Source organism: Rhipicephalus sanguineus, chromosome 2 (genome assembly GCF_013339695.2).
Source record: "Rhipicephalus sanguineus isolate Rsan-2018 chromosome 2, BIME_Rsan_1.4, whole genome shotgun sequence".
NCBI lineage: Eukaryota > Metazoa > Arthropoda > Arachnida > Ixodida > Ixodidae > Rhipicephalus > Rhipicephalus sanguineus.
Window position 1 is genome coordinate 1,338,210 of NC_051177.1, and position 12,827 is coordinate 1,351,036.

At 45.5% G+C, this 12,827-nt stretch overlaps 1 protein-coding gene and 1 long non-coding RNA gene across 4 annotated transcripts in view; one reads left to right on the forward strand and one right to left on the reverse strand.

The window, feature by feature from the left end:
* Positions 1 to 12,827, forward strand: part of LOC119382338 (transmembrane protein KIAA1109 homolog) — a 961,129-nt gene that overhangs the window by 351,353 nt on the left and 596,949 nt on the right. For both annotated transcript variants that reach the window (XM_049412180.1, XM_049412181.1), the window contains exon 19: positions 1,544 to 1,861. In XM_049412180.1, coding sequence (XP_049268137.1) covers positions 1,544 to 1,861 — 318 coding nt within the window. The remainder of the gene's footprint in view (positions 1 to 1,543; positions 1,862 to 12,827) is intronic.
* LOC125757074 (uncharacterized) lies at positions 4,675 to 5,980 on the reverse strand. Of its 2 annotated transcripts, XR_007415021.1 has the most exons (5): positions 5,886 to 5,980; positions 5,698 to 5,778; positions 5,440 to 5,626; positions 5,131 to 5,187; positions 4,675 to 4,983 (listed from the first exon to the last, which is right to left on the reverse strand). It is a non-coding gene; the product is annotated as an uncharacterized LOC125757074 (long non-coding RNA). The 2 variants fall into 2 exon arrangements; XR_007415022.1 differs by lacking the exon at positions 5,131 to 5,187.

The following is a 12,827-nucleotide window of genomic DNA, read 5'->3' on the forward strand; positions in this document are numbered from 1 at the left end:
CTGTTCTCTTCGTTCATTATGAAAATAAATATGCAAGAGAAAAGATTCTCAGCTGCGCAGCTCGATGAAACACGGACCCTGCAAGCAGGCTTCACAACACGCAGGTCGTGCAACAGCCAATGGCGGTCGCCGATCCGTACCACGTGATTAAAAGCCAGTCGCAGCGCTCGAAAAGCACGGCAAAAGCATTCTTTCTTTATTATTTCTTGCGCTTCTGCAGCGCGGGAAACCGTGGTTATTTGAAGATCTCCTCATGCGATCTCCAATAGCAAGCGGCCGCGCGTTATCGGCCGCAAGGCGCAAGGAGACGTCACTCTTTCGGTCAAGATTAACAGCCACCTTGTGCTCTTTAGACGCAATTTTAACGCATTTCCAGTTGAGTCTCGATTTTGATTTTCGGAACAGTAGAGATACTAATCTTAACATAACAGGCGATAACAAAAAAATCGGTAATTTTTGAAAAAACTCGCGTTTTTCGACTCGCATCTCCCCTTAAAAGCTCGTTATACCGGCTTATATGCTCCAAGTATAGTAAGTTTTAAAACGTAACATATTTTACAGGTTATCACTTGCATTCTACTGAAAGCCAAATCCTGCTACTATTCAAGGTTGTTTCCACTTCCTTTGAACCAAAAAGAATGACATTTGCACTTGCCTTGTTACAATTAAAAAAAAAAAAAACATTGTGTAGGTTGGTTGGATCATGACAAATAGACAAATAGGGTCATTTTTCTTTATAATATGTGGTTTATACTATTCGAATGCGTGAGCAGCGCCATCCCTTGCACTGTGGTGAGCATGCGAACTATGCGGACACGGACACATTGCAGGTGCAAACCAGTATTGTAAGAACCATGTCACGTTAATCCAAGAAATGTCCTCCACATCGTGGCGCATAAAGAACCTCTTATTCGATAAACTGGAGAAGCGGTGAAAGGCGGGCTACTAGTTGGTACATAACTTAAAACTTGAAAAACAGCGCAAAGACAGGACGAAGGAAAGTGACCCAAGGACGGGCACTGACTGCCAACTGAAGTTTTTATTGACGAAACCAAGAATAAGTAGGTAGACGAAAGAGTGAAGAAAAAACGATAAGGTTACAAGATTTTTGTCACGTGCGTGACGTCAAATAGCTGATTTCTTTTTCTAATAGTTCGAGTGACGGTTGCGTCAATAAAAATTTCAGTTGGCAGTCAGCGCCCATCCTTGTGTCACTTTCCTTCCTCCTGTCTTTGGGCTGTTTTTCAAGTTTTAAGTTCTGGTATTCGACAGCAGTGAACATGTTGAAAAGTTGTTTCTCATCTCATCCTATCCAGTCCTTTCTTTGGTGTGCCCCTGAATTGCTTTGGTACATTTTTTTCTTCTCAAGGAAATAAACCATAGCACTTGAGTGAAGTTCTTGTTTCTTGATTAAAAGAACTGGTGCTGCCAGCCAAAGAATTGTGTGGTAACTGCACATATAAGAAAAGCTGTTTGCAGGAGTCTGAATGCTCACAGGCTCTGTGTTTAGCGTGCGAGTGATTGTACTCTGCTCTACTTGTAGGAGGAGCCCTCGTGCCAGTTGTTGTCAGCCTTGTGCCGTTTCTTGCCGGAGGCACCCAGCGCGGAGGAGTGCCTTGCAGCCCAGTGTGTGCCCCCACTGAACACACTGCGACGCGGTCTCTTGGCTTTGAGCCGCCAGTGGAAACACCTGCTGTACATGCCGCTGCTGATAGAGCAGAACAGTCGCGTTCGCAAACGCACTCGGCCCGAGCCACCGGCCCAGTTGGTGGGGGTGCCCTTACGTGAGGACGAGCTCCCGTCTGATGAGACTGCTTGCTTGCTGGCCGACGATGCTACGGGGATGGCACAAGCGGCCAGGGTGAGTGACCTGCTGGTAATGAATGGCCTAGTTGGCTCTTAGCATTGTTGACATGCTGGGATGGAGGTGCTTGCTCGTTCATTGGTGCATGTTTCAAATCTCCCTAAAAAGGAAGAGGGCGCTTGCTCGGGATATTGCGATAAGTTACTTCTGGGCGGTAGCCTAGTTCCTTCAGAAGTGAAGTGTGAGCAAGCTCGTATCAGAACAAAGTACATTACCTCCACTGAAACTGCAGTGCGTTACAAAGCGAGACGTGTTCACTACCTTTACAGATGTTCTAGCCCAATTTTCTTGACTGGTGGGTTTGTTTGTTTTCCACATTAGTAGACTGTTTTCTTTGATGGCTTGTTTGGCCTCGGTGGTGCTTTGCTTCCTTTTGAGTTATCGATGTTTCGGCTGTAGTGAAATTGCGCTTGTGTTACTCTGAGCGTGTTTAATGCAAGAGTCATGTGGTGCGATAGTCTTGGGCAGTGCTAGGCAGCTGAGTCTGCAATGGTGTGGTGTTTATGATGAGGTCTAGTTTCGCATCACATGGGGCACAAAACGCTTGCAGTTGGCCATGCTGACAGAAACAAAAAAAAGGCGTGCATGTTTGCACAAAAAGGTTTTGAAAATCTCGGCTAGCAAAGCATAAGCAATACATGGGAAATGTCCAACTGACCAGCTGTGGACTAGAGGCATTTGTTTGGCCAATCTCTAACCAGGCTCACTGCTCACTGTGAGCAGGCCAGTGCACGTAAGGAAAAGATTGCAAGACGAGGAACCTCATCAGCTGCTGATCTGCGGGAGCCTGCTGCACCTTTCTCTTTCACCTCTGCCAGCAGCAGCAGCCCACAAAGGGCTGGCGTTGCTCTAAGAATCACAGTGCACTGTGCGTGCTCTGTGCAAGCTCTGAGCTCACTGTCACAATAGTTTCTGTGAGAATGGACACTGGCACAAAATGATTGGGGAAGGAAGCTCTAATTAAGTCATTTAGACTGCAACAGTTTGCGAAAGTGATACTGAAACTGGTCAACCTCGTGTACTCTTATTTTGAAGCGTGAAACAGCTGAGCCCTGCTTCCGACGTGTCTCAAATCGTAAACCCATCAAGGAACCTCATTTTGCTTTCTTGAACCTTGAATACGACATTTGGTAGAGTGGTAGGGGAGAAGTATAAAATATTGCGTAACGCTGGCCGCACTACTTCTTTTTGCCCAAATTTCTGGTCCAAAACTGCATTAATTGAGCCCCCACCTCTGCCACATCTTTCATCTCTATGTTGGAACCAGCGTTTTCTTGAGTTAGTTACTACATTTGCGACCGTAGCGGAGCTTGAAAGGCAGCTTTGCCGCAATGCGGGGGTGTGATGAGGTGAAGCATATATGAAATCTAGGGACCACTTCTAATCGGACGTTGACTGTGTCTTGGCTATGTTCAACTGTAACGGAGCTTAAAAGGCAGCTTTGCCGCAATACGAGGGTGTAATGAGGTGAAGCATATTGAAAAATTTGAAGGGGTCACTTTCAATCGGATGTTGACTGTATTTGTCTTTAAGAAGTTCGAATAGTAAAATTCCAGTGTGAATTGAATCGAATAGCAAACACTATTCGAAAAATATTCGAAATTTCGAATATTCGCACACCCCTAGGTAAATGATCGTGTGCATTTTCTGTCAAAAGTATAATAGTGTTAAAACCCTCGGCTATAATCCAACCCTCATGGTTCACGAGGGGCCGCTCTTTGTCTCGTTAATTAAAAACCTGCTTGCAACTCGATCTGGGCACACACTGATCAAGTCAGCACGAGATCCGTGGCATTAGGACTCAACGCCACACAAAAGTTTTGCAAGACTTGAAGCCAGTTATGACATTCAAAACTAATCGAAACAAGCGAGGCACAAGAGGCTGCGATACCGACAAGGCAGTGTGGCCAAATTAGGTCACGCTCAAACGTGCGCAGGCGCACTGAGTTCAGCAGACGACAATTTGCCTCTACCGGAAGTGAGTCATCTCTTTGAAAACTCGCAACAAAATTTTTCCATATTTCACTCTGTTTATTTAACTACAACAACTATTGTACACAGTGTCAACGGGAACAAGCGCATCTGATCCAAACACTGCTCTTGATTTATGTCGGCTATCGGCCAATAAGCATGCTATGTCTCTTGCGACGCGGAAAAACAAATCCGTAATCCCCGCCCACCGACGAGAGTGAGAACCGGCCTCTGTTTGAAAAGAGGGCACCTGAGAAAAGAGCAACTTCGCTTGTAGCCTTTATGCGGCACGCATGACGGCAATATTTGGCTGAGCAGTTACCCAAGCAACATTTCATCCTTGGCAAAATGTCGGCCTGACGTCGCTGGCCAACTGCACTGTCATTGGCCCAACCTTGGCAACCAATGTAAGGCCGGTCTTGGGGATTGACAATGGCCTCATGTGGGCCTGTGTCGGCACCCGATGTAGGCCCGTCCACTGTGACCGACGATGCCGAGTGCATGCCGCTCGCGGGTTGACCAAGGCCCGGCATCACATGAGCGTCGATTTACCGACGGCCGTAGGTCGGTTGCGGACGTTTCTCGCTAGTATTGCTCTGCTTTTTTTTCTTATTTTTTGTGCGTGTTCTAACAAAACGCATCAGTTGTTTTTCTGGTGTGTTGGTGCGTGTCGTATTTAATGTGAACGGGCAGTTTATAGAGGCGTTTAACTCTATCTGAATTAATTACGGGCAGAGTGCACATGTAAGACGGAATTAAATGCCTCTAACGGTCTGCACTAATTAACGTGTTAATACGTAACACAAAGTAAAAGAAAGACGCGTGAATATAAGTTTTGTCTCTTTAGATGTTTATTTTGCAATTGTATAGATGCACTAATTTTACATGCACCATTGTTCGCACGGAGCGTTTGCATCAGCCCTTGTGCAACGCAACCGTACAGTCCATGTGATCGCTGCGTGATAGCGCTGACATATATATAAAACGGACGGCATTCTTGTTGGATCGGCTCCCTTCTTTCGGCCAGTTCTCGTGCTCTTGGCCCTGAACACGTACGCAGATGCGACGTTTTACCGTCGAGATATGAGACGGTAAATCGCCACCCTCATCGAGATGTGAGACTTGCATTGTTCTTCTGTCGGGAAAGACTGAAAGAAAGAACAATGAATAATACTGTGAGAAAGATAGACTATTTACTTGACCAGTTGCACAGTCATGTCGCGTCTAGAAACTCTATTCACACAACTAAACAAAATAATTTTGTCGTTGCACAAATAGAAAAACACTGCACTTACAATAAATGCGAGTGTGCTGAAATTCTGAGAAGTGCTTCAAGCTCCACAGCGCACAAACTAGATAATATTGTTACGTGAAGAGACGAAGACTAGGGACTGTAAACAAGTGTATTTTCAGGAGAGTACTCGGGCAAGGCAGCAGCACACAACAGTCTCCAAATCGTCGTCGTCGTCTTCTGCCTATTCGTCTTTTGATGGCTGTCCGCAGCAATATGTGGAGACAGGGTAGATCGAGGTTTTCATTGTTGGCTCGTATGCCACTGCAAAACAAATGGTGCAATAAATAGAATAATGAGAACACAATCTTACCTTCAAAGCGGCCGCGGGCCAGTCACATATTGTGCAGTCGGCATTTACAGCACACTTGCGACCAAATTTAATGTGAAAAGCGATTGCGTGAGACTTTTGTAACCAAGCATGCGTCTTAGCAGAATTCTTTTCAGTTGGCGAGACCAGCGCAGCACGCTATCCACACCAGTCCTTGTTGCAGCGTTCCCTATAGAAAATGGCAAAATAGGTCACGGTCTTACAATAAGATGCCACAAATAAAAAACAAGAAAATCTTACATATTTGCCCGTCAACGAAGTCTTAATTGGGTCCACGGACAAATATAACCGCCGTTCGCCTGAACATTTCTGATCTGCCAGCTAGAAGAGACGACCAGATTGACGCATCGATTGGGCAAATAAAATTTGATTTTGTCGCCAGACAAAACTCACCATGCGATACACCGAAGAAATAGAATGTCACTTACGAGTTCGCGTCAAATCCTCGGCAGCGGGAGACGGCCGCGCGCCTCCAGGATCAAGGCAAACGAAATGCTTCTGAGTGCTTGCCCAATGCCCGCCTCTGCGTAGTGTTTCAGCACGTCCTCGCTCGAAAGAGCTACGATTTTGGTGGGAAGGGAACTCACGCACGCCACGGAGCTTGCTTCCCTCCGCTGCGCTGTGACAAAGAAAAAAAAAAAAACGCGAGAGGTCCGGCGCTCCGCTTGCACGCCCCGCCTCCCTTGCACATTCCGTTCCTCCTTTCAGGACTTGTCCTTCTTTCTAGGAGAGGGCATGTTGTGTGTGCTTTCGCGCGTGCTCTCTCTCCAAAGCAAAAACCGCAAGATCTCATCTCACCACTTTTTTTCTTTTTTTCGGGGGAACGCACGTGTTGCTTATATCAGCTCTGTCTGGTGAGAAAAAAAAGGTGCGTGAAATAACATTCTAGGGCAGCGCAAATGCGTCCAAGAAGCGAATCAAATTTGAATTGAACCGTTTTCATTGTTAACACAAAATAGCGTTGGCACCCTAACATTAAAACAAATTAACATGAAAACCATAACCTGAGCATCAGGTACAAATTTTAAAACTCTTGAGAATGTGCGGACTATCGAATTCTGGCTCTGCAAGCGACGTATAGCTTATGACCGTAGAAATTATCGCACTTTACGCTAATTTGCTGTTTATTTGGACATAGATGATATTTTTAAATATTTGTATTAACGCATCCGAAGACCTAATCAAGTATGACGATATTCGATTCTATATTCCAAATGTTTAATATTCGCACACTTCTATATGTAACCATTATATCTGATGTCCTCCCTCTGTCATGCGGCTCGATCAGATTAGTCATATATTTAAATTCACGACCGTGCTAATGCGTGAGCAGTGCTAGCGCTCCAGAAGTACCGAGCTGTTCCACCTAAGCTCATAGAAAAGGCGGGGATCACAATTTTCGGTGGACAGTTCAAAATTGTCGATATTTTAATAGAGCCTAGCGCGCCATAGTATCACGATCAAAATTAAATTTCTGTTCGGTACTCGAATTTATTACCATTGATGTTGTTCAACCAAATGCTTTGTGTCTAATGCATGCAAAGGCGGACATTTTCTTGAGCTTCGAGCAGAAACCGTAAACGCTCAGTACACTAGAAAAGCACTCATGTCGTACCACTGTACATTGAGTATATAATATGCGATTCTTTTATACGTATGAGCAAGAAGATCAGACAAATCCGCGGAATGTTTCTCATGCATTTCCATGCATCATATTCGCTTGCTTATCTTTTTGTTTAGTATTTTCAAGACGTATAAAATGACCACTATGCGACTTCTGACTGGCATTATTTCGTATCCTGAGGCAGCGATATCCTAATTGTGCAGTATTTTAACTTCTCTATAATGTAGGTTACGGTGTACCTGCTTTGTCTTTTATTAAAAACAAGGGTTCATTTTTATTTGAAATGCTTTGTCACAAACATATACAAGGCGACCTCTGACGAAGTGATGGGTAACAGAAACTTTTCAAATAGGCATATCGGGGAATATACCCGTCCTAACTGTATAGTTCCCTGGTTTAAGCCAGAGCTTATTATCTGTGGGAGGCAAAGGTGTAACTACATTGCACAATAAAAAAAAAGATAAATTCGCTTTAACTTAACTGAAAATTTGTTGCTACCTGGACGTACACGCGTAAATTTTGACAAACGCAAGTCTATAGTGGTGCTGTTTCGAACATGTGTCCCATTTTCTTATCTTGGCGGCAAAAGCACTGCTGGGCACTGACGGCGGGCCTGCAGATGTGCGGCTTCTTCGAAAGAGGAGGCGGCTCCACGCTGAGAAAGAAAACCGGAGAACAGCGCAGTGATGTGATAGCTGCGCCAATTGCGCCAAACTGCGCCAAGATGTCAAACCTGCTACATCCTGCTACATCTCCGCTGTTCTGCGCCAAAACTGCGCCGAACTATAAGCACACTAGCGAAAAAACGTGCGCAGCGCGCCGGCGGCGGCAAAACGCGACACTCCAAAGCTGCCGCGTGGCAAAATTTTCGTGCCGCGAGAGGAATGTGTTCGTGCATCATTTTTTGCGGCACGGTGCCTGGCGCTTTCTGGGGGACCTGACCGGACGCAGATTGATGGGTGGGTTCGTTAAGCGCTGGTTTGGCTTGCTCGGGTTTTTGGGGGCCGACATAACCCTCTCTCGACTGCTGTAAATTGGCGTGACCCCCCAAAAATGCACCTCGGAAGGAGCTGCTCGCCGCGAGCTGGTGTGACCGCACCGCCGCAGCAACATAGAAGTAAAATTTCAGTGTGGCACAGCGACGTCCATGCCTGTCTTATTTTTGCCCCCTTTTTTAAGTTCCGCTACTCGAACCAGTGTTATACCCCTGTCACAAGGACAACCTTAACCGTGGTTAGGGATAGCTACACAGCAGAAATAACAGCACTTAGTCTCCTAACCGTGGTTATCGCAAACAGAGAAGCTGGCAAGATAGCGGACAAGCTTCGCACCAGTCGTGAACTGGCGCAGTTAATTGGCAGCTTCGTGTTGTTTGAGGATTTTCACTGAACACGACTCCAGTCGGTGAGCAAACCTCGTGGAAAACTAGGTTCGCCGGGGAACGGCTATCAACGAAGACTATTCCGTCCTCGGCGGGTCAGAGCCTCAGGTCGTTCCACCAAGTTCATTGTGAACATCCTGAGCAAGGTGGACGAAAATGGTGACACTATATCATCTTGGTGTCGCCAAGGCAGCGATGGCAGTGGATTTTGCATTGTCTGCAGTGAGACTATTAACCGCGAACATAATGGTTTTGCAGCGATAAAGCCACATGCTACAAGCAAAAGGCACATTGAGGCCACGAAGCAGCACCGGAATTCAGTAGGTGTACTGAAAACTCCAAAGACCTGCGTATCAGACGTATTTGGACTTCACGAAAATTGCAACCCAGTCCGATCCAGACTCTTTGCGAACCCAAGTAAACCAATTTAGGAGGCGTTGATGTAAACGTAACTGGCTGATACGAATTCGTGAAATTTCCCAGCCGAATTTCACTGCGTCGAATGGGCCGAAATCTGGATGTTCCAAACACTTTTCCGCATCGCGGCGGGTGATAATAACTTTGGTACCGAATCAGTCGAGCAACAGTCAAGAGCAGAATGCTGTTAGCTTCGGAAGTACGCGCGCGGCCAGCGCGCACACTGTCAGAACTGTGGTTATCGTTTGCCACAACGGCTGTGGGCGAAACCGCGGTCGCTTTTGACAATATCATGTATGGCAACGGCGAAACTGACGGAACTCCGAAAGTGCACGCGCGTCCAACGCCCACCCAGTCCAAGCGACGCTGCTTCCCGCAAACGCCGCGGACAAAACCGCGGCAGATGCGATTATAGATAGCAACAAACGACGTAGTTTTGAAGGCACGTGCGCGGCCAGCGCAGGTGGATTGAAAACGGAACTACCGTTTGCCGCAGCCGCCGCGCACGAAACCACGGTCGCTATCAACACGATCATCGATAGCGACTACGAGCTCCGAAGCTACGCGGCTAACGTAGCGGTAGATTAAAGGCTATATATTCGTTAAAAAAAAGGCACGAAGCAGTGGCGTAACTGGGGGAGGGCTCACCCCCCCCCCCCCCGAAAAATTTTATTTTGCTATGGCATACACAGCCCAAAATGACACTTGGCCTCATCTGCCTGCCCGGCCCCCACTTCAAATCAAGGAGGTGCCACCCCCCCCCAAGAAAAAAAAACATTTTGGCTTATGCCCCAGGCACGAAGCCTTTTGGCGTTCGTGTCGATCTTCGCTTGTCACTATCAGGGGCGTAGCCAGAAATATTTTTTCGGGGGGGGGGGGGGGTTCAACCATACCTTATGTATGTTAGTGCGTGCGTTTGTATGTGTGCGTGTATATATACGCAAGCAGAGCTGAAAAATTCGACGGGGTTTGAACGCCCAACCCCTTGACTACTCCCCTGGTCACTATGGCGGAGCGGACTTCACTTATTTTTCAGTTGGCCTCATGCGAAGCTTTGACGTGCGCTTTCGCGACAGCCAGCTGCGCCGTCCCTTATTGGCCCGTTCACGTGTGTCCCAGAAAGGCGTACGCGAGTTCTTTTGACGGAAATATAGTTTAGTATAGTTTATTTTCTTTTTTTATTTTGTGTCTTATATTCCGTATTTTGAGTTTACTTATCTTCATTACTTATCTTGAAAATGCCGACTTGCGCGGAACTAGCAAAGGAATTACAGGCTCTTCGGCAGGAGGTCGCAGAGATGAAAACAAGCCTTGTGATGTTCAATGACCTACCGTATTTTCTCGTGTATAACCCGCACAAAAAAAAAAAAAAACATTTGAGGTTAAAGTCAAAACAAAAAGCGCTAATTGATGTCTGCAAAGGTGGCTTCACGGCAGTGCTTCAGAGCTATGCAAGAAAGCTAGCTTCGCAGCAAAGCGCGGGGATTATTTTTAGAAAATTTTTCGCGAATCGTTGTCGAGGGTGCGGGTTATACGCGAGAAAATACTATATGAACGTGTAAAGAATGACAATGAGGCACTAACTAAAGAAAACAAGGTCCTGAGGGATGAGAATAAGAAGCTCAGTAAACAAATGTGTGATCTCGAACAATACTCGCGACTTAATAAGTTGAACTGAAAGGAATCCCTGAGACAAAGGGCGAAGACTGCCTGGCAGTTGTCCAGGTTATCGGTGAGAAGATTGGTTGTCCAATTGCCGATACAGACATAGACACCGCGCATCGGGTGCCCGCAAAGAATGGAAGCAACATTATTGCGCGATTTTGTTCGAGAAACAAGAAGGCTGAATTCGCTAAGAAGGCAAGAAAGGCACGGCTGTCTGCCACAGATATAGGGTTTTCTCAGAGCACAGGCCCTAAACCTGTGTTTTTGAATGACCACCTCACGCCAGAGTGAAAGCGCCTTTTTGCACAGGCACTTGCGCTTAAGAAAGCCAACCAGTGGAAGCATCTCTGGACAGACAATTGTACAATCAAAGCCAGAAAGGCGGATGACAGTCGCGTGTTTCGAATTGCATGCGCAGAAGATCTCCGAGTATTCTCTTAGATATCCTATCAGTCCCCATTTTAAAACATGGCTGCGTTCTCGTGCCAGCAAACATCAGAATTGCTACGCGAGAAGTCACCAGCCCTATCACTACTTCACTTAAACATTCGCAGTCTTAGAAAGCACCAGGATGATCTTGTTGCGTTGATTTCCTTTCTTAAACATTCATTCTCTATCATATGTTTATCTGAAACTTGGTTGTCTGGTAATGAGGGTAACTTGTACGGATTGCCAGGTTATTATGCTGAATACTGTAATCGGGAGCTCTGTCGTGGTGGCGGTAGTAGCATACTTGTCAACTCATCCTCAAAAATACCAAGGCTCCGAAAATACCAAGGCCAGTAACATCTTTACGAAACGCCGATTCGATGCGGACAAGTTTGTGCAAATAATTAGCGCAGTAGACTGGACATCGGTGACTAATCTAGACTGCGCAGAAAAGGCTTTTGAGTCTTCCTCAGAAGTAATAGCTTCAGGTATAGAAGCATGCACCACTTCCACTACTGTAACGAAGTGGTATCGTTCCCCTAGAAATCCATGGATAAGCAACTCGTTGTTGAAGTCCATTAATAAAAAGAATAACCTTCATAAGAAACTAAAGTCGTAGCCTTATAACCTCGCATTAAAATCCCGCTTTCACAAATACTCAGCAACATTATCTTCCTTACTTAGGCGTGCTAAGCGCAATTACTACCGGGATCTCATTGTAAAAAACACAGGTAACACTAGACGCTGCTGGCAAATCATTAAAGAATTTTTGAACATGAAGAACTGCTCAGAGCCCACAATAAAAATAAAGCAAGGCGACGAAATGTATACCGACCCTGTCACAGTGGCCGCCACGTTCAGTGAGCATTTCTGCGCATCTGCGGATACGCAGCAATCACCAGGTCATTTACGCGATATACCACGGTGTACTCATTCTTTTTATCTTCATTCGACGTCTGCAGATGAAGTACTTCAGGTCATCACATCACTAAAGACCACAAGTGCTGGTTTAGATCATATTGATCCTTTTAAAGTAAAACTAGTTTCAAACATAATATCACCACCTTTGGCAGTAATTATTAACAAGCTGTTTTCAGCGGGTGTGTTTCCGAGCTGCCTTAAGGCTGGTAAAATAGCGCCAGTTTTTAAGAAGGGGGATAAGACTTTTGTACAGAATTATAGGCCAATCTGTATCCTGCCTTTCTTCGGTAAGGTAATTGAAAAGTTATTCCACATTAGGTTAATGCGTTATCTGATAAAATTTAATCTTTTATCTCCACAACAATTCGGATTTCGTCAAGGATGTTCAACTGAGCTGGCACTAATTACTTTAACGGAGGAAATTAAACAAGCTATTGATAGAGGGTTACTTGTGGGATCTGTGTTTATCAATTTGACGAAGGCTTTTGACACTATAAATCATCACGTACTACTTGCTAAACTCGAATCATTTGGTATGTCTGGTCAGCCACTAAATTTTATTAAGAGCTACCTCAGTAACTGGTCTCAAATGGTACATGTTAATGGCCATCTTTCATCGCCCAAGTTAATTAACGTTGGTGTTCCACAGGGATTAATTTTAGGCCCACTTTTATTTTTGATGTTTATTAATGACCTACCTACCATTCTTACAAGGACCAAGTGCATACTTTACGCTGACGACACAACCATCTTTCAATCATCTAAATCAGTTTCTGCACTCCAGTCTGACCTGAACGCAGATTTACATAACATAACTTTATGGTGCCAGGCCAATTATCTTCAGATCAATGCTACTAAAACCGTGTTTATGTTGTTCCATTCCCCGCGCATTTCGCTTGACATACAACCTTCCCTTCACATCGGTAATACCGT